Raw genomic sequence first — 25,506 nt, forward strand, 5'->3', positions numbered from 1 at the left:
ATAACATGTGGTTAGCTGATAAGTAAAATACCTATCCAGGCGTTGTAAGATCTAGCAGGCATCAACAACGCCTCGGCAGAGGAATGCGCCCAATATCTGGCATGTTCATGTGAGAGAGGGGACAGTTGGCTCTGGTCTACTTATTGTCCCCTCCCGCACGCCCAGAATTATCTGGGCAGTGAGATGTCTTGCCGTGGGGCACCCCCAAAATGAGTGGCGTGTCATGCTTTCTCTACTGTCTCTGCTCACACCTTCCTTACCTCAGAGCTCCACAGCAACAACAGGCCTCAGAGTGTCTGTACTGTTCTCTCTCTCAACATGCTTTGGCCAATCAGAACGTCTGTAATGTTCCCTCTCGACATGCTTCAGCCAATTAGAGCCTCTGTACTGTTCCCTTCTCTGGTGTTGAGTGAAATGAAGGATTGGCTGGTTTAGATCCCTCAAACTCAACTCTGGGCCTCGAAGCCAGTTCCACTGCAATTTTTCATTGTTCCCCTCTAATTAGGGACTGATCTAGACCTGGGAGACCAGGTGTGTGCAATTCATTATCAGGTAGAACAGAAAACCAGCAGGGTAAGAGTTGAGTACTCCTGGTTTAGATTGAGTCTCATAATCATGTTGTACAGGATAAACTGTGATTGACTAAGAATATCATGAGAAAATCAGCCAAAATCATTTCTCTTCTGGTTTGGGACAAACATTCTCAGGTTCAAACCAATTTACAGCAGGTCTCCTTTTCTCTGATCTCCTGGGGCCCCTGAGGTATCGAGCATCTCAGAGCAGGATTACTGATTTAGGATCAGTTTTGGAAGACATGATTCTAGATCAGCACTGCTACTCTGAGATGCTTTATAAAATACGGACCGATTAGTGCGTAAAGTGGCACCACTAACTTACTACCAGTTGATCTAAACATGAGTTTGGTGCTTGATTGACCATTATAAAGAATCCACAGAGGTTTACTGTAGGTTTTAAGGATATGGGACCCAGAAAGTTAGCCTGGATAAACCAGACTAAACACTGCACTCACCATTGTGCATCCCATCTTTCAGTATGGTGTAACCAGGCTACCACGAAGTGGCCTGCATCTGCACTCTAAGGCTGCGTTTACACAGGCAGCCTATTCCGATTATTTTCCCAAATATTAGCAAAAGACCAATAATTTGGCAAAAGAAGTAGAAGTAGCCTAAGAGTAGCCTGTTGAAGTAGCCTAAGAGTAGCCTGTAGAAGTAGCCCAAGAGTAGCCTGTAGAAGTAGCCCAAGAGTAGCCTGTAGAAGTAGCCTAAGAGTAGCCTGTAAAAGTAGCCTAAGAGTAGCCTGTAGAAGTAGCCTAAGAGTAGCCGGTAAAAGTAGCCTAAGAGTAGCCGGTAAAAGTAGCCTAAGAGCTGTACCACACTAAAATACTTTTCAATGTAAGACAGATGTGAATCGGCCACAAGAGGAAATGAAAAGTAGTGCCTGGTTGGAAAGCGCCTTCAGTTTGCTAAAATAAAGTAAATTCCCTTGCCACTTTACTCCTGCGTTCTGTTTTCAGACCAATTTGTCGATGCCTGTCGAGTTTCTGTAATCACAGGCAAGCGAAAGCGTCTCACTTCGACTCCCCACTCCAAATATCCACATACACCCCACACGCATCCCATTGAGCAAAATGACATTGAAAAGTTGAAGACATCTTAAATAACTGAAAATAAAAGGGATCTTGTTCAGCCAGCAACTTACATGAGGCAAACACAAAAATCCAGAGAGAATAAAAATGAGTTAACTGTCTGAAGCAATGGAGGACGAAAAAAAATCACATATTACAAATGTCTTATTTTGATTGGCTAATTGCCTGGTAGAAATTTCAACCCATGTTTACGTTCGGTCATGACATTGTACACAGGAGGGCGGTGGGTGCTCACATTGGGCTCAGTCTACGTTAAATCATAACATCTCCATTTTGTGTAATGACAACTCATCTATGTCAACATTTGGCAATGAAACCAATGTGTTTACCTGGGTGGCGAGAGGAAGAAAGGCTCCATTGTCAAAGTATATGAATAGAGACACGGGCTCTGTTGCTCAGTCCACTTTTACAGCAGCGGGAAACGCAAGTAATAGTAGCATCAGGGCTTGATCTATTCCACACACTGGTCAGCAGTGATGACAATCAATAGGACATCCTGTTCCAGTGTTGTGTGTCCCAAATGTCACTCTATCCATTTATAGTGTACTACTTTTGACCGGGACTCTGGTCAACAAAAAAAAGTGCAATATGTAGGGAATAGGTGACATTTGAGGCATATTTGGTTGGCCTTCACCGGAGCCCTCTGGGCCACAAATCAAATAGTACGGCCGTTCCTGACGACTTCTCTGTACAGCTGGAGCAAAGATGGTGTCCATTTTGTCTTGTCGCGTGATGGGGTTGACGTGTGTGTAAGGGGGGGGTTTCTAGTTTAGTGTGTCGGTCTGAAAGGTGACGAATATATCAAAAGCAGACCAGGGGCCACACATCAAGTGCAACCTCTGAACCATGGGTGGGCGCCTAACTACCTCGACCAGTCTCAGCCAGCATTTGAGGGCCACGGTTAAAAGTTGTACACTAAACAGGGACAAGGGTGCCAGTAAGGATGTAGCCCGTGTTGTTGTTTCCCTTTCCCCTACTGACCTACTGACCTCTCCCAGTCCATACTGTGTTGCGTCTACTCTGGATTGTCTCGAGAGGTGAGACGATAAGACTAAATCAGCCTCTTGACTTCCACCTACTTTCCCCTGCAGTCAGAAAAGAGGATTGGTTCTTATGACCCGGTCAAAGGTCAAATGAAGAGTGGTGTGGTCTGGCTGGGTTGTCCTTTAGTTTATAGCCTTTGGTCCTGTCCAGAAACGACCCCTAACGTAGACCAGGGGGATTCCCAAACTCTTTTGCTTTGTGACCCACCATAACGGTTGAGTGGTGAAAAAAACATGCTCAGACCAAAGAATAAGTGAATCATTTATTAATAATACCCTCTTCTTCAAAGCATGTAGCTGAATGTAGATTAGAGTATGGCGTCTTAAGGAATTGACTGTATAACAATACAAAAATATTTGTAACAATGCACAAAAGTCATCCCGTGACCCGTCCGGACCCCTGCCGCAACCCAAAAGTCATCCCGTGACCCGTCCGGACCCCTGCCGCAACCCAAAAGTCATCCCGTGACCCGTCCGGACCCCTGCCGCAACCCAAAAGTCAGTCCCAACCCACAGTTTGGGAGCAACTGTCCTAGACTATGATGGAAGGATTGGACAGGTGTGGCACATAGGCTAGATGGAATTCAAGGTTAGACATGTAGCAGACTATATGTGTGTAGTCCACATTAATCGTCGTGACATGCATGTTCTAGAATCTCAAAAACAACAGCAATAGTACTGTAATGCTTTGTCGATACAGATTTAATAGAGCCCATATACTTTCCTAGAGTAGGTACAGTGCAGTGAGTAAGTGACCTGTTCACAATGTTCAGTATGTGAAGTTTCACAGGTGTTTATTTGGAAAAATGTCAAATAACTCCGTTTGCATACATCTGTGAAGGGTGATGATACTCTTGACTAGATGGGCCCGTTTTACCGGTTTGAGTTGTGTTAGCCAATAGAGAAAGGAAGGAATAAGGTGAACTACCATAGGCATAGCCCTAGGCCCAACATTATGCAACTGTGCTTGTAAATGGAACAACACTGCCCTCTTGTGGACAACTGAGATGTTTCAAGTCACTTTATTGGGCACTGATCTTAGGTCAGTTTAGTATTTTCTTTCACTAATGGTTAAGGATAGGATTGGAGGAAGCGATAGCTGATTCTAGATCTGTACCTAGGGGAAACAGTCTGTCAGGAGTACATAAGAGTTTTTAAAGAGAACCCACTTCTTTTAGGCTTGGTTTTTGACATCTGCTGTTGTAAAAAGGGCTCTATAAATAAACGTCTAATTGATCGTACAAAAAAATCAAATAATGATTTGATTTTCAAACAGGTCAATGTATTTAAGCCATTTTATTGATGAAAAGAACGTGATGATTTTGACTATGAATGGGAAAATAACACCTCGTTTATTGCAATGGTCTTAGGATGATGAACGGCATAACATTGATGTGGGAATGACTGTTTGGGGTTTGAATAAACCTGGTCATACCAACAAGACATACCTAGATTCGATATAGTACATTAAAATGAGCATAATATCAACGACTGTCCAAAATAATAATTGAAGAATGTGCACACTTAGTTGCCCAGATAAGTGTTGAGGTAATGAGTTCAAATACAATTCAGACAAATGGGCAAGAGAATGCAATCATCCATACAGGGAATATGTGCAGAAGATGTAAAAAGAAGCTAGCCTGAGTCCTGGAACTGTTTGTGCTATCTTGCCATGTCAATGACCAAAGGGATTGGCAAGATGTACCAACAGATCTGGATCCAGGCTAATTAATTACACACGAATTGATCCAGTGTTTCTAAAATGGCACCCTATTCCCTATAAAGCGCACTACTTTTGATCAGGGCCCATAGGATTCTGGTCAAAAGCAGTGCACTATATAGGGGATAGGGTGCCATTTGGGACGAAAGAGACATACCGTAGATAGAACATAAAATCTTGGCACAAAGCTGGTCTTAGGGAAAAATCGAGGTTTCAAATGCACTCAACTGCCTGACACAGTAGAATAGTTTGTTTTACAGACAAAAATATAAAATTGTCCATGTCCCAAACAACCTTATTCCATGAATCACAATTGGGCTGTGAAAGAGAAAAAAATGTAAATACTTAAAAAAAAAATCTAATCAACAGAAAACAATAGCCAGGGTTCTTTCTAGTGAAAGCATCATGTACCAACTTATTACAATAAATGAATCAAATAAAATAGCGACAAGGAATCTTGATCATTAAATTATTTCATATTCAGAATGACTAAGTTACCAAAACAAGTCATAAAAACATTAAATGGATAGTTCATCAAATTACAAACTGCTTATGAGGTAAGGAAACCAATATAACAGTCTATGGCAGTGGCCAGATTAACAAAACCAAAGCATGGACTTACCTTGTCAATAGACTGCTTATAGGGTACGGACAATTGTGTAATTTGGGGGGATTATCCCTTTAACAACAGACACACAGAATCTTAGCTATGGATAAGGTCCTAGTAGAACATACAGCAGGGATCATCAACTAAAAACAGCCGCCGGCGGATTTCTTTCTTGAGCGGATGGTCAGGGAGACAGAACATAATAACAAATCATTTACCGCAAGAAGCCCAGCAGATGCAGTACCAGTCAAAAGTTTGGACACACCTACTCATTTAAGGGTTTTTCTTTGTTTTTACTATTTTCTACATTGTAGAATAATAGTGAAGACAAACTATGAAATTACACATATGGAATCATGTAGTAACCAAAAAAGTTTTCAACAAATCAAAATATATTTGAGATTCTTCAAAGTAGCCACCCGTTGCCTTGATGACAGCGTTGTACACTCTTGGCATTCTCTCAACCAGCTTCTTGAGGTAGTCACATGGAATACATTTCAATTAACAGGTGTGCCTTGTTAAAAGTAAAATTTCGGAAATTTCTTTTTCTTAATGCGTTCGAGCCAATCAGTTGTGTTGTGACAAGGTAGGGTTGGTATACAGAAGATAGCCCTATTTGGTAAAATACCATATTATGGCAAAAACACTGATCCTGTTAAGACATGAAGGTCAGTCAATCTGGAATATTTCAAAAATGTTGAAAGTGTCTTCAAGTGCAGTTGCAAAAAACATCAAGCAATATGATGAAACTGGCTCTCATGAGGACCACCAAAAGGAAAGGAAGGCCCAGAGTTCATTAGTTACCAGCCTCAGAAATTGCAGCCCAGATAAATGCTTCAGAGTTCAAGTAACAGACACATCTCAACATCAACTGTTCAGAGGAGACTGCGTGAATCACGCCTTCGTGGTCAAATTGCTGCAAAGTAACCACTACTAAAAAGGACACAAATAAGAAGACTTGCTTTGGCCAAGAAACACAAGAAATAGACATTAGACCGGTGGAAATCTATCCTTTGGTCTAATGAGTCCAAATCTGCGATTTTTGGTTTCAACCGCCGTGTCTTTGTGAGACGCAGAGTAGGTGAACGGATGATCTCCGCATGTGTGGTTCCCACCGTGGAGCATGGAGGAGGTGTTATGGTGTGGGGGTGCTTCGCTGGTGACACTATCTGTGACGTATTTAGAATTCAAGGCACACTAAACCAGCATGGCTACCACAGCATTCTGCAGCGATACGCCGTCCCATCTGGTTTGCGCTTAGTGGGACTATAATTTGTTTTTCAACAGGACAATGACCCAACACACCTCCAGACTGTGTAAGGACTATTTGACCATGAAGGAGAGTGATGGAGTGCTGCATCAGACGACCTGGCCCCCACAATCACCCGACCTCAACCCAATTGAGATGGTTTGAGAAGAGTTGGACTGCAGAGTGAAGGAAAAGCAGCCAACAAGTGCTCAGCATATGTGGGAACTCCTTCAAGACTGTTGGAAAAGCATTCCAGGTGAAGCTGGTTGAGAGAATGCCAAGAGTGCGCAAAGCTGTCATTAAGGCAATGGGTGGCTACTTTGAAGAAACTAAGATATATTGATTTGTTTAACACATTTTGGTTACTACATGATTCCATATGTGTTATTTCATAGTTTTGATGTCTTCACTATTATTCTACAATGTAGAAAATAGTAAAAATAAAGAAAAACCCTTGAATGAGTATGTGTCCAAACTTTTGACTGGTACTGTATATTTGACTAAAACAATCATTTCAAACCTTACATTTGTACACCATCACATATCTCTCTCTATTATGCGTGGGAATACTTCGGAACAGGTTTCCAAAATGAAAATCAATTGGAGCTGATTTGCTGTTGTTTTTACAGTATTATGTACAACCACTTAAAAATAATTGTCAAAAAGTGTATTTTTGTTGCTCAGAAATAAAATAAAATGCAAATAAAATCACTGCACGGGGCTGCCAGTTGGGGAACCCTGACATGCGGTATGTTTTTGTCAGAATGACTCCTCTTCAACTCTTAATCTCATTCTCTTATTCGATTCAGTTTTCAGGACATGTTCTAAAACAATTTCAGCAGGACTTCTGTCACACAATGAATCTGGTTAAGAAGCTTTAAAGCAAACCAACACAAAACACAGAGTACACAAACGTAGTTACATTGCCTTTCGAAAGTATTCACCCCCTTGGCGTTTTACCTATTGTGTTGCCTTACAGCCTGGAATTAAAATAGATTTGGGGGGGGGGGGGTTGTATCATTTGAATTACACAACATGCCTACCACTTTGAAGATACTAAATATTTTTGGGGGTGAAACAAACAAGAAATAAGACAACAAAATAGAAAACTTGAGCGTGCATTACTATTCACCTCCCCAAAGTCAATACTTTGTAGAGCTACCTTTTGCAGCAATTACAGCTATAAGTCTCTTGGGATATGTCTATATAAGCTTGGCACATCTAGCCACTGGGATTGTTGCCCATTCAAGGAAAAACTGCTCCAGCTCCTTCAAGTTGGATGGGTTCCTGCTGGTGTACAGCAATCTTTAAGTCATACCACAGATTCTCAATTGGATTGAGGTCTGGGATTTGACTAGGCCATTCCAATACATTTAAGTGTTTCCCCTCAAACCACTCAAGTGTTGCTTTAGGAGTATGCTTAGGGTTGTTGTCCTGCTGGAAGGTGAACCTCCGTCCCAATCTCAAATCTCTGGAAGACTGAAACAGGTTTCCCTCAACAATTTCCCTGTATTTAGCGCCATCCATCATTCCTTCCATTCTGACCAGTTTCCGAGTCCCTGGCGATGAAAAACATCCCCACAGCATGATGCTGCCACCACCATGCTTCACTATGGGGATGGAGTTCTCGGGGTGATGAGAGGTGTTGGGTTTGTGCCAGACATAGCGTTTTCCTTAATGGCCAAAAAGCTACATTTTAGTCTCATCTGACCAGAGTACCTTCTTCCATATAATTGAGTCTCCCACATGCCTTTTGGCAAACACCAAACGTGTTAGCTTACTTTTTTCTTTAAGCAAAGGCTTTTTTCTGGCCACTCTTCCGTAAAGCCCAGCTCTGTGGAGTGTACGGCTTAAAGTGGTCAGATACTCCAATCTCCGCTGTGGAGCTTTGCAGCTCCTTCAGGGTTATCTTTGGTCTCTTTGTTGCCTCTCTGATTAATGCCCTCCTTGCCTGGTCCGTGAGTTTTGGTGGGCGGCCCTCTCTTGGCAGGTTTGTTGTGGTGCCATATTCTTTACATTTTTTAATAATGGATTTAAAATGGTGCTCCGTGGGATGTTCAAAGTTTAGGATATTTTTTTTATAACCCAACCCTGATCTGTACTTCTCCACAACTTTGTCCCTGACCTGTTTGGAGAGCTCCTTGGTCTTCATGGTGCCACTTGCTTGGTGGTGTCCCGTGCTTAGTGGTATTACAGACTCTAGGGCCCCTTCAAGACAGGTGTATATATACTGAGATCATGTGACACTTAGATTGCACACAGGTGGGCTTTATTTAACTAAATATGTGACTTCTGAAGGTAATTGGTTGCACCAGAACTTATTTAGGGGCTTCATAGCAAAAGGGGTGAATACATATGCACGAACCACTTTTCAGTTTTTTTTTAATTTTTAAATGTTATTTTTTGAAACAAGTTATTTTTTTTCATTTCACTTCACCAATTTCGACTATTTTGTGTATGTACATTACATGAAATTCAAATAAAAATTCATTTAAATTACAGGTTGTAATGCAACAAAATAGGAAAAACGCCAAGGGGGTGAATACTTTTGCAAGGCACTGTATTCTCGCCATTACCTGGTAATGATCATGATTGTGAGCATAAGGTCATGTTGGTGTAAAATGAACCTCGAAAGCACTTGAAATGCAGTTGAACCAGGTTGGCCATGGTTCAACCATAAACTTCAACAGCCAATGAGAGAGAGGTATGACAGATATAGGCGATAAAATAGGGTCTGCATTGTGTGACATTTTAAACTCTCCATTGGCTACTGGTCAAGAAGTAATCTACCTTCTTGCCCCTCATTGGCCACCATTCAGTTTAAACCAATCTTCATCACATGACTATCTATGTAGGAGAGCAACCAACCTATCGCTCACACGACAGAGGAAACCATGGAAACAGCATGACAATGTTGACTGACTGAAAAGTGTGATTTCTTAATCCTAAAGAACCACCATGGACCTCTAAAAGCGCGCTAGAAAAAAAGTGCATCATAATATGTCAAATACTGAGAAAGCGTTTTAAACATTAAAAAACAGCACTAATACTAAATATCAGTATTCTTATTTTTCCCACTAGTGCAACAGACGTATTAAAAATGAAATACAGCATAAACCTTTGCAAGCAATCTTAATCTTTTTGAACATTAATATATAGCTACAGCCACTACAGCAGAATATGTCAAAGGCAACATGATGATTGATGCATGAACACAAACATGCCAACATTATAGACCTCTCTTTTTATAGAAATAAATAGCTCAAATAATCTTTATCCTCTTTCTTAAATAATGTCCATCTCTATAGCACATTTATCATGAACATTGAATATAAAGTATCTATAGTACACAACTGCAAATTTCAACACTACCGTTTATACATAATATAGCTGAATCTTTCCTTTCGACTTTGGAGAGAAAATGTTTCAGAATCGACACCTGTAGTAGACTCTTAATCGTTATCATTTTTTTCATCATGAAGATCCTTATGCTTATGACCTTAATTTTATAACACCAAATGCAGTCATCTTTTTATATTATAAACAACATTATGTACAGTGTTTAATGTCTTAAAGAAGACAAGATTGTCAGGAACTGAAAACCCCCTAATGTTGCATCCCGAGTGGCACCCTACTCCCCGTATAGTGCGCCACGTTTGACCGGAGCCCTATGGGCCCTCGTCTAAAGTACAGTAGTTCAATATACAGGGAAAACGGTGCCGTTTGGACCACAGCCTAAATAAACAAGTGCATTGGGTTTTCCTCTATTGTGACAGCGACTTTAAAAACACCTTTTCAATCGGAGGGGCAAGTCTTTCAACCCCTTCTAGTCTTTTCCCGGCCACCACGGCAGTACAATATTCAGTATTGGAAAAGAACATGGAGATGAGAAACCACAACTGTAGTGTGTATGTTCATGTCAGGCTAGCACTACTAAAACAAAGCAGCACATAACTTAGAACAGAACTCGGTGCTCAACTTTACTAAACATCTCTCCATTTAAAAAAATAAATTAAAAAAACTAACGGGGAAGCAAAGGATTGCCCCGCATCCTTTCCTCTCCGGCACACGGGCTGCATCTCAAAAGTCTAAAATGGCTCTCTCATTTCCTTGATCTACAATGACGTACAAACAAAGGGTAAGTCAAAGCCTACCAGAGGATCAGCTTTCCAACTGTTGTCTTCTGTCAGAAGGAGTCCACATTAGACTTGAGACGCTTCCCTGGGGTGGATGCATGGTTTGGGTCGGGGTGCACTGTTGCCTGAGCTCGACGACTTGCATGAATGCCTGAAGCAATAATGGTAGAGTATTGTGAGTGGATACATACAGGCTATCTTTCTCAATTGTCTAACAACTCTGTCCTCTTCTCCCGTCATTGCACTGAACGAAAATAACTGGTCAGGTGAAAGACAGCCTAATGATGAGCTTCCACCATTTTGTTTTCACTTGACAAGGCAATCAGTGCAGCAGAGGAAACAAGAGGAGGCTTTTTAGGCAATTGAGATCAAGACTGCATCCCAAATGTCCCCCTATTCCAGACCTGGGCAATTCCAGTCCTCGGGGGCTGATTGGTGTCACACTTCCCCCCCCAATCCCTAGCGAACACAGCTGATTTAAACTAATTGCATTCTAAACTGAAGAGCATGATTAGTTGGTTATTGGAGTCAGGTGTGTTAGCTTGGACTGGGGCAAAAGTGTGACACTAAATCAGGCCCCTGAGGACTGGAGCCTTATGAGCCCTGGTTAAAAGTATGACACTACTGTACATAGGGAATAGGGTGCATTTGGGATGTAGTTCACTGTAGCTTACAGAGCTAGTGGCTAGTTATTTGAATAGGGTGAACGACTGCCTTACAACGCTCCTATAGATTAGTGGCACATCGGAGAAAACACTTTACGAAATGAAGATAGAACACACACAGCGATGAACGTCATCAATTCTGAAATAAAAGGCAAAAGGAATCCATTTGCAACCCTGTTTAAAAACAAAGAAACAGTAGCTGCCTTATGGACCAGCCGGCCTACAGATACTGTAAGAGTTCCACAGACAAAAGTAATTGACAGCTGAAAATCCAAGGGTGTGCGAGAGAGACTGTGTTCCGCTGATGATCCTGCTGAGGATGGAGGACCAAGTGTTCAATACTGCACTGTTCCCATGGCGACCACACCATGGAGCGGCTGATAGGCCGATATCTTTTTCTTCTAAAAGGTGACAAGATATCTTCTCGTTTTATGTTCGACCAAGTCTGAAGCTGGTATGTCATGCATTTCACGCACGCACGCACACACACACGTTGGGAGTTGAGGGTCTATTTTAACTTGCTCCTCTGGCTCAGGACAGGGTCAAAAATCACACACTGTCCATCCCTACATCTGCTTTACTACTCATGTGCATTTCCACAGAATATGTGCTGTTGAGCATCTTGATTAAAAAAAAAGCATCCTAGACACATTCTCTGCAAATGCTCTAGGTGAATAGAGAACGAGAGCCTGCTCCTTCATGACATCCATCCCCCAGCTTACAGCTCTTTTCTCAGTTGAAATCAAAATGCCCGCCAAGATTACGGCATCTACAAAGTCCAATAGAGTTTATGTTTCAAATCTGTTTGGAAGGTCAGCAAGTCACAAGCAGGGTCCCTGTTCGTTTTCGCGGAGACTTAGGGGCCCCTGGTCTTGTTACCTGCCTGATGATGTCTTTACTACACTTTACCCCATCATAAAGTTGGATAGAGGACACACAAAATGTAGTACTTTAAAAATAGAGATAACCCTCAATGGTGCTGTCCATTTGGTCAAAAAAGCAGCCATTGAAAAGATAGGAGATGAGCTCTCTAGTACATCTATGGTAAAGGAGAGTTTGGTCCCTTTATGAGAATCTCCACTGGGTTTGTATGCTCCAGGGTAAGGTGTTGACCTGACCTATCCAGGCATCTTGTCTTGTCTATCCTCTGTTCTGTACTGCGTTGCATCTCTCCATTGTAGAGGTCTATGGAGCGTCTATCTGTCTGTGGTGTCTGTGTCTGTCTTTTAGTCAAGGCTAAGGGCCAAAAACACTTTTATTTTGAACAATAAAGAAGCATGTTGCTGAATTTCCTCTTCAGTTACGTGTGTGTGTTGTCTGACTGGTACTTCAGGCTGTTTCGTCCTCGTGACGCGTCAAGGGGTTACAAATGACTAGGTCGGTTGTGTTGGTGTGGCTGGAAACAAAATGGCCGACCCTTCTTCTTTGGGGGTCCTGGTTGGCGGATGGGGTTAGCAGAGGATGTCCGCCTTCACGTGCAGAATTTTGGAGAAGCCCGGTCTCTTCTTCAAGCCCTGGAGGGTAAAGAGGGGTTAGACCGGTACACTCATTTACACACACACACACACACACACACACACACACACACACTCTGAGTGAGTGCATTTAAGCATTAGGGCCGGGACGATACCAGCGTCGCGATACTCGTTAGTATCGTGGCAAGGAAGCAAAACACAAAACGGCTTCAACTTCTTTAAGAAAACAGCCTTAATGCTGGAAACAAACATCATTACGTAGTCATCCAGTCACATTTATTTATTTCCCAAACTATAGCACACTATATTTTACATACAGCAGGTTTTTAAAGGACTAAAGAGTTCGGTCTGCTTCGCGTTCTTATTTTCTCCATGGGAAAAATATTGCGACTCTAGTATCGTCACAGCCCTATTAAGCATGTGTGAATCTAAAATATGCTTAGTGTGTGTCTCAGGGAGAAGCTGTGTTTATAACCAGAAAAGTAAGCATATAACTAAGTTTGTAGACCATTGCGCTCACACACACACATGTACATACGTAAGAAATGAATAACTGTGCTGGTTCCTAGGCTTGGAATAGCGGTTTTCACTGACTGTACAGTATACATATAACTCACAGGTTTCTCCCCCTCGAGGGTTCATTGAGTTTGATTAAATGTTTGCTTTGTTTCTCCGCCGTCTGGCTACGGCCGTGACAAATGAACAGGGCCCGAAATTACAAACACACTTTCAGCTCTCTGGAGTTCGTTACTTAACAGCTATGAGCAATCTAGCACAGCATCCGCCAGAGAGAAAGGGACACCTTCCTCACTGACTCACAGAAGAAGGGAAGGCTCACACGCCAACCCTATTCCCTATTTAGTGCACTACTTTTGACCAGGGCCCATAGATAAAAATTCAGAGTGCGAATATCGACGCGTTCTTCCTCTTAACCTCTGAGCGGCGCCCGTGGTGGGCGTGCGACCGCCCTCAACGCCACACTTCCTCTTTCCAGGATTCCTCAGACGATCAGCTGAACTGGGGATCTTGGTTTTGAGTCATGTACGGTTCAGTATGGTTGAGTTGTAATGATAGACCACTCTCGCTCACCCACCTAACCATCGCTAAAGGATACTACAGAGTTAGTCATATAAATTATACGTATACTGTGGGCAGGAGAACCCAAAGACAGGAAATTATTTGGACTGGCATAGTCAGGAGTTGCCCTCAGAGCACTGATCCAGAGTAAGTTTTAATAGTATTGGGTTTCGTCCCCTTTTATAAGTGTATTGAGATGCACCCCCTTTGTAAATGTTATTAGATTATTCAAATGCAATCCTTTATAAGAGCATTGGGATTCAATGGGATGTGGAAGTTAAAGCTCTGTTATAATTACCTGCAGTTTGTTCACCATCTCGTCAAAGAGCTTCCTAGCCTCAGGGCTGTTGGGGTCCTCAAAGTAGTCCTCTACACCGATCTGCACCACGATGGACTTCAGGTTACGACACACACCTGGAGGGGCGAGATTGTGTACAGCCCTCACACGAAAGGAGCAGACTCGCACCCAATTCCAAATAGACCCCTAGCCCCTATGCCCTAGCCACTTGTGTAGATCTGAAATGATTGACTGGATGAGAAAAGTGCAGACCTGGATTCAAAATGGTGCTTACGCAACACTTTGAGCCGTTGCTTGAGCAATGGAAAACTAAAAATGGGCAGGGGTTGCAGTTTTGGGATTGTTCTACTGGTTCCTTTGTGAAAATCAAGCTCAATAAAGCACATCTTTATTTGAACCTGGGTCTGGTGTACGGTGCACTCACTGTTGAAGTATAGCAGTGCCTTGGGGGTGGTAGTGTACTATGTAGGGTGTAGGGTGTACTCACTGTTGAAGTGTAGCAGGGCCTTAGGGGTGACCGGGGTGGAGGTGAGGACCAGCATCTCAAGGCCCTTCAGACCCTCCCTGCATACCTCAGCTGCCACTTCCTGGTTGACCTCACTCACATGGTCCAGCTCCAACACCTGCAGACGCATGCAGTTCCTCGCTATAGGGGGAAAGACGGAGGAGGGGAGAAGACGGTTGAGATGCCTTTGATACCAACAACTTAGTCAGTAGTATGTAAGTAAGAAGCATTGACCGCACCAGAACAGCCCATAGGGCAGGTGAATATATTTTGTTTCTGTAGAGTGAGGCAGCTAGATGCACATGTACACCCCCTGGACAGGACGCTTGGTATTTGCTCATCCATTATTTTTCAAGTGCTGGGTAAGATATCTAAATAAGATATCTAGATATCTAGAGTCTAAAGCAGTCATATACACCTGGCCAGCGCACATTGATATACGTTTGTTCATTGGTCGAAGTGTTAGCAGTGCTTACATTAAAATAAAAAACTTAACAATGCTACCTAAATAAGTTTAAAAGAGATGGTCATGGCGAAAACGCACATAACCAGCCTACATAACCAAACAGTATGTTCACTGTGTTTCTACCATTTGTATGATCATTTTTGAGATGATTCAATTCAACAGCTTGGGGATAGTGTTTCATCATGTTTCGCTCTAGATGGTAGGATGAGAGAGAACTGATCAGAATGGCTGATTTCCAAATGGCATCCTATTCCCTTAATAGTGCACTACCTTTGACCAGGGCACATAGTGCCTTCAGAAGGTATTCATACCCCTTGATTTATTCCACATTGTGTTGTGTTACCAGTCTGAATTCAAAATGGATTAAAACAAATGCTCTCACCCATCATCAAACAATACCCCATAACGACAAAGTGAAAACATGTTTTTTGAAATGTTTGCAATTTCATTGAAAATGAAATACTGAAATATCTAATTTACATAAGTATTCACACCCCTGAGTCAATACATGTTCAAATCACCTTTGGCAGCAATTACATTGTGTCTGGGGAGGACTAAGAGCTCTGCACACCTGGATTGCACAATATTTCCACATTATTCTTGAAAAAACGTATTCAAGCTCTGTAAAGTTGGTTGTTGATCATTGCCAGACAGCCATTTTCAAGTCTTGCCATAGATTTTCAAGCCAATTTATGTCAAAACTAACTAGGCCACTCAGGAACATTCAACATCGTCTTGGTAAGCAACTCAAGTGTATATCTGGCCTCTGTTTTAGGTTATTGTCCTGCTGAAAGGTGAATTTGTCTACCAGTGTCTGTTGAAAAGTAGACAAATCAGGTTTTCCTCTATGATTTTGCCTGTGCTTAGCACTATTCCATTTATTTTAATCCTGAAAAACTCCCTTGACGATGACATGCATACCCATAACATGATGCAGCCACCACCGTGCTTGAAAATATTATGAGTGGTACTAAGTGATGCGTTGTGTTTGCCCCAAACATAAAGCTTTGTATTCAGGACAAAGTAAAAAAAAAAAAAAACGTTTTACTTTAGTGCCTTGTTGCAAACGGGATACATGTTTTAGAATATTTTTGATTCTGTACAGGCTTCCTTCTTTTCACGCTGTTAATTAGGTTCGTATTGTGGAGTAACTACAATGTTATTGATCCATCCTCAATTCTCCTACACAGACATTGAACTCTAACTGTTTATGTCACCATTGGCATCATGGTGAAATCCCCAAGCGGTTTCCTTCAACTCCGTCAACTGAGTTAGGAAGGACGCCAGTATCTTTGTAGTGACTGGGTGTATTGATACACCATCTAAAGTGTAATTAATAACTTCACCATGCTCAAAGGGATTTTTCTTTTCTATCTACCATTAGGGGCCCTTCTTTGCGAAGCATTGGAAACCTTCCTGGTTTTGTGGTTGAATCTACACTATATATACACAAAAAGTATGTGGACACCACTTCAAATTAGTGGATTTGGCTATTTCAGCCACACCCGTTGCTGACAGGTGTATCGAGCACACAGCCATGCAAACATTGGCAGTAGAATGGCCTTACTGAAGAGCTCAATGACTTTCAACGTGGCACTGTCATAGGATGCCACCTTTCCAACAAGTCAGTTCGTCAAATTCCTGCCCTGCTAGAGCTGCCCCGGTCAACTAAGTGCTGTTATTGTGAAATGGAAACATCTAGGAGCAACAATGGCTCAGCCGCGAAGTGGTAGGCCACACAAGCTCACAGAACAGGACTGTTGAGTGCTGAAGCGCGTACAAATCGTTTGTCCTTGGTTGCAACACTCACTACCGAGTTCCAAACTGCCTCTGGAAGCAACGTCAGCACAAGAACTGTTCGTCAGGAGCTTCATCAAATGGGTTTTCGTGGCCGAGCAGCTTCACACAAGCCTACGCCTAAGACCATGCGCAATGCCAGGCGTCAGATGGCAGTCCGACGGACGAATATGGGTTTGGCGGATTCCAGGAGAACGCTACCTGCCCCAATGCATAGTGCCAACTGTAAAGTTTGATGGAGGAGGAATAATGGTCTGGAGCTGTTTTTCATGGTTCAGGCTAGGCCCCTTAGTTCCAGTGAAGGGAAATCTTAACGCTATAGCATACAATGACATACTAGACGATTCTGTGCTTCCAACTTTGTGGCAACAGTTTGGGGAAGGCCCTTTCCTGTTTCAGCATGACAATGCCCCTGTGCACAAAACGAGGTCCATACAGAAATGGTTCCTCAAGATCGGTGTAGAGCAACTTGACTTGCCTGTAAAGAGCCCTGACCTCAACCCCATCAAACACCTTTGGGATAAATTGGAACGCTGACTGCGAGCCAGTTCTAAATCACCCAACATCAGTGCCCAACCTCACCATTGCTCGTGCCTGAATGGAAGCAAGTCTCCGCATCTAGTGGAAAGCCTTCCCAGAAGAGTGGAGGCTGTTTTAGCAGCAAAGGGGGGACCAACTACATATTAATACCCATGATTTTGGAATGAGGTGTTTGATGAGCAGGTGTCCATATACTTTTGGTCATGTAGTGTATGTTTGAAGTTCACTGCTCAACTTGAGGGATCTTACAGATAATGGTATGTGTGGGGTACAGAGATGAGGTAGTCATTAAAAAATCATATTAAACATCTAGAGATTCTAGGTTCGAGTCCAGGCTCTGTCGCAGCCGGCCGGATTTGGCCGGCAGGAATGTCCTTGTCCCATCGCGCACTAGCGACTCCTGTGGCGGGCCGGGCGCAGTGCACGCTGACACAGTGACCAGGTCTACGGTGTTTCCTCCGACACATTGGTACGGCTGGCTTCCGGGTTGGATGGGCATTGTGTCAAGAAGCAGTGCGGCTTGGTTGGGTTGTGTTTTAGACGACGCACGGCTCTCGACCTTCGCCTCTCCCGAGTCCGTACGGGAGTTGCAGCTGAGCTTGCAGATGAGACAAGACTGTAACTATTAATTGGATACCACGAAATTGGGGAGAAAAAGAGGTATAAAATAAAGATCATATTAAACACTACCATTGTAGACAGAGTGTAACTTAGTGTGACTTGATAAGCAACTTTTGACTCCTGAACTTATTTAGGCTTTCCAATAAAAAAAAGGGTTGAATACCTATTGACGCAAGACATTTAAGCTTTTCATTTTTAATTAATTAGTAAACATTTCTAAAAACATAATTCCACTTTGACATTATGTAGGCCAGTGACCTAAAATCTAAATGTATTCATTTTTAAATTCAGGCTGTAACACAATAAAATGTGGAAAAATTCAAGGGGTGTGAATACTTTCTGAATGCACTGTAGGGCTCTGGCCAAGAGTAGTGCACTATATAGGGAATAGGGTGCCATTTGAGAGGCACTCAATATCCTTTCCTATTGCCACCCCTCATCCTCACTCAGCCCATGTACTGATAAACAGAAAGGCCACCAAGACAACCGTTTCTCAACTAGCCACAAAAGTAATTTCCTCCCTCTGTTCCTGCATGCTGTGAATCGTAGGAACTCAATAGCTGGGTTACATTTCCTTCTGACTGGGAGGGTATTTGCAGTCGCACGCTTCCCCCTTTCCATCTGTGTGGATGGGACAGAAATAAATCTGAATGTTTTGTTCCTAAGAAAAAGAAGAAATATTTCTAAATGTGACAAATAACCCCTTGAAGGACAAAGTTCTATCAATCAACAGACCTCATATAAACCATACAAAGCACTTCAATCCAAAATGTTTATTTTTTCTGAAAGAATAGTCCCTATATCAGTTTATTTATTAAATTACCAATGAGATTAAATATTCATGAGATATTTATCCAAATTAAATTTACTCACCCAATGAGGCTAGCCCCTGAATGCCACACCCTGCCCCGCCCACGCCCAGGGCTCTGAGGTGTGGCCAGCATCGGCCAATGGTCTGCAGGCATCGGTTGCTGAAGCGAGCCGGTTGTTGGCTGGAGGAGAAAGAGCGAGGTACGTTACAATAGATGTGTTAACGGTATTCATAAAAAGAAATGTGTGCTAAGAGAGTTGCCTCTCACCATGGATGTAGTGGTGCCACCTGGAGAGAGATTATGTCTCTACAGCCTGCTCCGAGAGCCCAGATCACCTCCTGTCCTACAGGGTCTGTGGCACTCCTAGAACAAAAAACACCAATTCACTATACTTCATGGTATAATCATCTAGACACCCATTCATAATATATATCAGGGGTCTCAAACTGTATGTGATAAAGTTAAAATCTTGGGCCTGCAGAGACAGGCCTAAGTTTCTGCTTATAATTTCCCACATTTTGGTACGCTATTTGTTAGTCAACTTTTCTATAATTAGATACATACAGCTTCTGTCATTAATTGTTGCCCTAGAATACTAAATAAACCCTTGGTCACCAGAGTGTCATAAATCGATGTAATCATTTATTCTATCTAGTTGACGTCGTTAAAGTTCTTTCATCTCTGCTTTTCTTGCACAGCAAAGACGTTTAGGGATGCAAGATTTTCTGTGCAAAATTTCCGTTTGACCGGTTTTAAGGAAATTAAAAAAAGGTATGAATATTACCCAACATATTTCTGATAAGATTTCAGTTCCACTTGAATGCATATTTTATGTGGTTGAAATACAATCAGCTTTTATGATGCTGATAAAAATAGCACCTTTATAGATGGTCCCTAACTGTCAAATTTGTATAGCGCCTCGCAATCATCACATAACACTGTCATCATCCTCTTCACCAAATCTTTCCCGAACATTAGGCTATTGTCCTGGTCCTCCCTTCTATTGATTTTCAACTCTCCGTTTTGCAGCTTTTCTCTTATAGAATTCAACACCGACATTGTTCTTTTTGCCTCAGTGGATAGACAATAACCTTTTCTGCCCAATTGGAGCATAGTTCGGCCCTAAAGCTTAGGCTTATATGCTGACCACACCACTCGCGTCGCGTGCGCGAGCGTTGCAAAATAAATGTTGAAATCTATGTTATTCAATTATTGCACCCATACTGCTTGCGAGGGCCAACGAGCGTCTGCGTTGCCAAGGGCTAAAATAGAAGTCCTTTCTATTTCTGACGCAGATTGCGCTGCAAGTCCTGCCTCTCCCATCTCCTCATTGGTTTATAGAAGCAGGTACCCACGTGCCATCTCCTCATTGGTTATACCCACGTGGGTAATTGAAAGACGAACTGTGTTGCCGGTCGAGTGTAGTAATACTATGAAAGTGTAGATGCCAATCACCATATAAGTTCAAAGATGAAAAAGCCTGGAAGTAGGAGAGATGACTAGAAACGATTAGGTTGACCGTTTTATGTGTGGATTAATTGACAAAGTAGAGGACCTTGTGCATTTCAGGTAAAATAACAACTCAACGTTTATATCCCAGGACAAATGAGCTAGCAACAGCAAGCTAGCTAAATAGGACAAATTAGCTAGCAACAGCAAGCTAGCTAAATAGGACAAATTAGCTAGCAAGTGCAAGCTAACTAGCTAAATTGTCATAAATGTTTAATGCTTTTCGACCTGTCACCAAATTAATGTAATTGGTCCAGAGTTTGTTTTGATATTTTAACCTGCGTGTCGAGATCGTGTTTGGTGTAGGGGGACAAAATAAATGTATGCACGATGGCACACGCACGCAGCCTGTTTGGGTTCCGTGTTAGGCTACACATTAACAGCAGAAAAAACTAATGAAATAAATATAGAAATGTCCTAAAGCAAAAATATACCTCATGTGATGAAATTTCTTTAGAAAGGGGCACAAGACAGGGATGTCCCCCCCCTCCTTTTTGCACTGGCAATTGAACCACTTGCAGAAAGAATTAGACAGGACCCACATGTAACAGGTATCAGTAAACAGGAATATACACTAAACTTATTTGCAGCTGATCTCCTGATATACCTGACCAATATTTATTTCAAAATATATTTTCTGAATACTCATGGAAAAACGTGGAAAAACAAAATAAATGCAATAAACATATATATATATATATATATAAATATATAAATATATATATATATATATATATATATATATATATATATATATATATATATATATATACTCATGATTTACAGCAATCTTTTAGTGGACTACAAAAAATATGAAATACTTAATACGTGACAACAAATAGAAAGATAACTTTATTCCATTACTGAACAGTATGAAAACAGATCTAATTAAATGGAATAATCTTCCCATAAATCTTACAGGTAGAATAAACCTCTTCAAAGGCTTTGTATTTATTTTTGGTAACACTAATTCATGGAATAAAAAGGAAAGTTTTACATCTTCCCATGTCTGAGAGTGGTTTTAACCTTCCAGACTTGGAATGGTATCAAATCGCCACCCAAGGCTTTTACTTGCGACATATAGTCAAATTCACTAAAGAGGAACAATAGGTAACTATTGAAGATGCTCAGCTCATCCCCAGAATCTTTTTACGTGTCTATTTTCAAAAGGAGAAAGGTAAGAACGTGAATAACTTAACAATTAAGAACACTATAACAATATGGAATAAAACTAAACGTATTCTACAAGAACCAATATCACTTCCTAAAAACACAACCTTGTGGAACAATCCTTGGATAGCTTTCCAGAATTCACTGATAAATTGGTCCACATGGGAAAAAAACTAAAAGGCATAGAAACCATAAATGACTTAGTAATAGGGAATACATTTATTTCCATGACAGCTTTAAAAAGTTATTTTGGATTGACCAATGTAGATATGTTCAAATACATACAACTTAAAAATTTATATTACAACATTTGGATTTGAAATCTTTTGGATATCAGAGTAATCTTGAGGGAATCCTATTGGAGTCAGAAAAGGATATTTGTATGATAGGTAAACTACACAAAACCTTGCAGAGAGCCTATCCAACTGATAATCTCTTAGAAAAATATATAAACTATTGGAACCAAGATTTAAAAAGAACTGACATTGGCACAAGATGGAGGGAATGTTGGAACATAACTAACAAGACTACAGTTAACACAAATGTACATTTAATTCAGTATAAAATAATGCTTCTTGTATAAAATGTCTGTTGTATAATTCGTTATACAAGAGACAATTCTACTCTACAGCACAACGGAAGAGTCATGTCTAAAGTGTAAAACTAATAATGACTAATTAATTCAAGCCTTCTGGGAATGTTATAAAGTCCAAAAGTTAGAATGTTGGCTGTCACAAGTATTACAATGTAAATGTACTTTTAGTCCGTCTGTCTGCTTATTTCAAGACGTGACATATGAGGGTGGCGTGAGATACCCGATGGTTTGGACGATACTTTAAGTCAATCCCCAAAAAATTTTAAAAATAAAATATATATATATATACACAAAAAAAAATGGAAATGAACCAATCCTCCATCATTAATGCAATGGAAAGGTCAAATTATTTATAATAAAAAAAATGTCATGTGTATGGGCTAGGAGAGAAACAAAATGGTGCCGTTTGAGGCCACATGGCGCTAGAAATGGGGGTGTGTGCTAGCGGGTCTGGGCAGGGTTAATGTTGTGGATGTTTGTATGATGTTGTCATTTGTATATGTATTGTAAAATAACGAATAAAAATAAAACCTCAAATGTAGCCTATAGATATGAATTGTACGATGTCACCTAACCTGACTGTGTGACGGCCTGCAGGACAAGGCACTAGCAGCTAGCCAGCCACAGGGAGTGATGAGTACTGTATTGTATATAATGAAAAGGGAAGCGGTCTGAATACTTTCCAAATGCATTATACAGTGCATTCAGAAAGTATTCAGACCCCTTCCCTTTTCCACATTTTGTTACGTTACAGGCTTATTCTAAAATGGATGAAACAAAACATTTCCCTCATCAATCTACACACAATACCCCATATTGACGAACCAAAAACAGGTTTTTAAACATTTTTGCAAATGTATTAAAAAAAAGAAACATTTACATAAGTATTCAGACCCTTTGCTTTGAGAATCGAAATTGAGCTCAGGTGCATCCTGTTTCCATTGATCATCCTTGAGATGTTCCGACAAATTGATTGGAGTCCACCTGTGGTAAATTCAATTGATTGGACATGATTTGGAAAGGCACACACCAGTCTATATAAGGTCCCACAGTTGACTGTGCATGTCAGATCAAAAACCAAGCCATGAGGTTGAAGGAATTGTCCGTAGAGCTCCGAGACAGGATTGTGTCGAAGCACAGATCTGGGGAAGGGTACCAAAAACTGTCTGCAGCATTGATGGTCCCCAAGAACACAGTGGCCTCCATAATTCTTAAATAGATTTGGAAAGTTTGGAACCGCCAAGACTCTTCCAAGAGCTGGCCGCCCGGCCAAACTGAGCAATTAGGGGAGAAGGGCCTTGGTCAGGGAGGTGACCAAGATCCCGATGGTCACTCTGACAGAGCTCCAGTTCCTCTGTGGAGATGGGAGAACCTTCCAGAAGGACAACCATCTCTGCAGCACTCCACCAAAAAGGCCAGACAGAAGCCACTCCTCAGTAAAAAGGCACATGACAGCCCGCTTGGAGTTTGCCAAAAGCCACCGAAAGGACTCTCAGACTATGAGAAACAAAATTCTCTGGTCTGATGAAAGCAAGATTTAACTCTTTGGCCTAAATGCCAAGCGTCACGTTTGGAGGAAACCTGGCACCATCCCTACAGTGAAGCATGGTGGTGGGGATGTTTTTCAGCGGCAGAGACTGGGAGACTAGTCAGGATCGAGGGAAAGATGAACAGAGCAAAGTACAGAGAGATCCTTGATGAAAACCTGCTCAGGACCTAAGACTGGGGCGAAGGTTCACCTTCCAACAGGACAATGATCCTAAGCAGACAGCCAGGACAACGCAGGAGTGGCTTCTGGACAAGTCTCAATGTCCTTGAGTGGCCCAGCCAGAGCCCGGACTTGAGCCCGATCTAACATCTCTGGAGAGACCTGAAAATAGCTATGCAGTAACGCTCCCCAGCCAACCTGACAGAGCTTGAGAGGATCTGCAGAGAAGAATGGGAGAAACTCCCCAAATACACGTGTGCCAAGCTTGTAGCGTCATACCCAAGAAGACTCAATGCTGTAATTGCTGCCAAAAGTGCTTCAACAAAATATTGAGTAAAGAGTCTGCAACCTTATGTAAAATCTGTTTTTATTGTTGATACATTTACAAAAATGTCTAAAAACCTGTTTTTGGGTATTGTGTGTAGATCGATGAGGGGAAAAAAACAATTTAATCAATTTCAGAATAAGGCTGTAACAATATGTGGAAAAAGTCAAGGAGTCTGAATACTTTCCAAATCCACTGTAAACTGTACTATATTGTATGTATACTGTACTGTAGTATATATACACACTGTACTATACTATGTGTGATCGCCCCCTGGTGGTAGTACCTGTATGTGACGGCCTGCAGGGCTCGGCAGTAGCAGCTGGCGAGCCACAGGGAGCGGTCAGTTAGCAGGTTGGGACAATGAGACACCTTGAGGATCAACAGGTTCCCTCCTGTAGCCTTCAGCATGGACTCCAGACCCTCCTCCAGACAACCACTGGAGAGGGAGAAAAAGCAAGAGGAGAAAGAGAGAGAGACGGACAGGCAGACATACAACAAACAAGTTAATAAGGAACAACCACTGTTGCTGAATAACCAATTACTCAGTGCGGAATGAGTATTGTCCTTGAGTTGAACAAGGCACTGCAGCAATGTATGCCTCTGTATTTGTCTGTCTAAGCAGTAGAGTGTTAATAATGCATGGCATTATCCTGCGCTGAACAAGAGAGTTAAGAAAAATGATGTACTAAAACGTATTCAATCTGTTTGTGGAAAGCATCATCGAACAGAATAAGAGCCATTTTGTATTCATAAGGCTATGGAGGGATAACACGAGCAAGCATGTAATTACAGTGTGCGCACACTCATACAAGGCAGTGCATACACACATTCACAAACACACACAATGTCAGGAATGAGATCGAGCCTGGGGCTTTCTCACACATTCTCAACCTGCTACGGTATATAGACTAGGAAGGAGAGATGATGGGGAGAGGGGAAGGAGAGATGATGGGGAGATGATGGGGAGAGGGGAAGGAGAGATGATGGGGAGAGGGGAAGGAGAGATGATGGGGAGATGATGGGGAGAGGGGAAGGAGAGATGATGGAGAGAGGGGAAGGAGAGATGATGGGGAGATGGGAAGGAGAGATGATGAGAGATGATGGGGAGAGGGGAAGGAGAGATGATGGAGAGATAATGGGGAGAGGGGAAGGAGAGATGGAGAGAGGGCAAGGAGAGATGATGGAGAGATGATGGGGAGAGGGGAAGGAGAGATGGAGAGAGGGCAAGGAGAGATGATGAGAGATGATGGGGAGAGGGGAAGGAGAGATGATGGGGAGAGGGCAAGGAGAGAATGAAAAAAAAGAGAAAGAGGCAGAGTACTGCAGACCCCTGCTGTTCGCTGTACAGAGGGAAATCAGTCCATGACACACACACGCCTCTCCTCTCACCGCGTGCTCTTGAGGTACTCCTCCTTGATCTCCTTCTTGCCCCTCTGTCGTGGTTTCAGGTTCTGGAGGATGAGGGAATGGGTCTGGGTGCACCACTGGGACAGTGTACTCAGGAACTGGGACGAAGAAA

The 25,506-nt window shown here is 42.0% G+C and overlaps 2 protein-coding genes across 2 annotated transcripts in view; one reads left to right on the plus strand and one right to left on the minus strand.

Annotated features, from left to right (window-relative positions):
- LOC115202090 (RING finger protein 24) overlaps positions 1 to 12,676 on the plus strand; it is a 68,993-nt gene extending 56,317 nt beyond the window's left edge. Inside the window, exon 7 of the mRNA XM_029765974.1 lies at positions 12,639 to 12,676. The gene's annotated coding sequence lies outside the window, so the exon portion shown is untranslated. The remainder of the gene's footprint in view (positions 1 to 12,638) is intronic.
- The window catches only part of LOC115202089 (F-box only protein 41), a 100,159-nt gene continuing 86,132 nt past the window's right edge, over positions 11,480 to 25,506 (minus strand). Inside the window, exons 8-14 of the mRNA XM_029765972.1 lie at positions 25,377 to 25,492; positions 24,271 to 24,423; positions 18,945 to 19,040; positions 18,739 to 18,857; positions 14,424 to 14,582; positions 13,937 to 14,052; positions 11,480 to 12,600 (exon numbers count right to left, since the gene is read on the minus strand). Of these exons, the coding sequence (XP_029621832.1) occupies positions 12,538 to 12,600; positions 13,937 to 14,052; positions 14,424 to 14,582; positions 18,739 to 18,857; positions 18,945 to 19,040; positions 24,271 to 24,423; positions 25,377 to 25,492 (822 nt within the window). The 3' untranslated portion in view covers positions 11,480 to 12,537. The remainder of the gene's footprint in view (positions 12,601 to 13,936; positions 14,053 to 14,423; positions 14,583 to 18,738; positions 18,858 to 18,944; positions 19,041 to 24,270; positions 24,424 to 25,376; positions 25,493 to 25,506) is intronic.

Source organism: Salmo trutta, chromosome 11 (assembly GCF_901001165.1).
Source record: "Salmo trutta chromosome 11, fSalTru1.1, whole genome shotgun sequence".
Taxonomy (NCBI): domain Eukaryota; kingdom Metazoa; phylum Chordata; class Actinopteri; order Salmoniformes; family Salmonidae; genus Salmo; species Salmo trutta.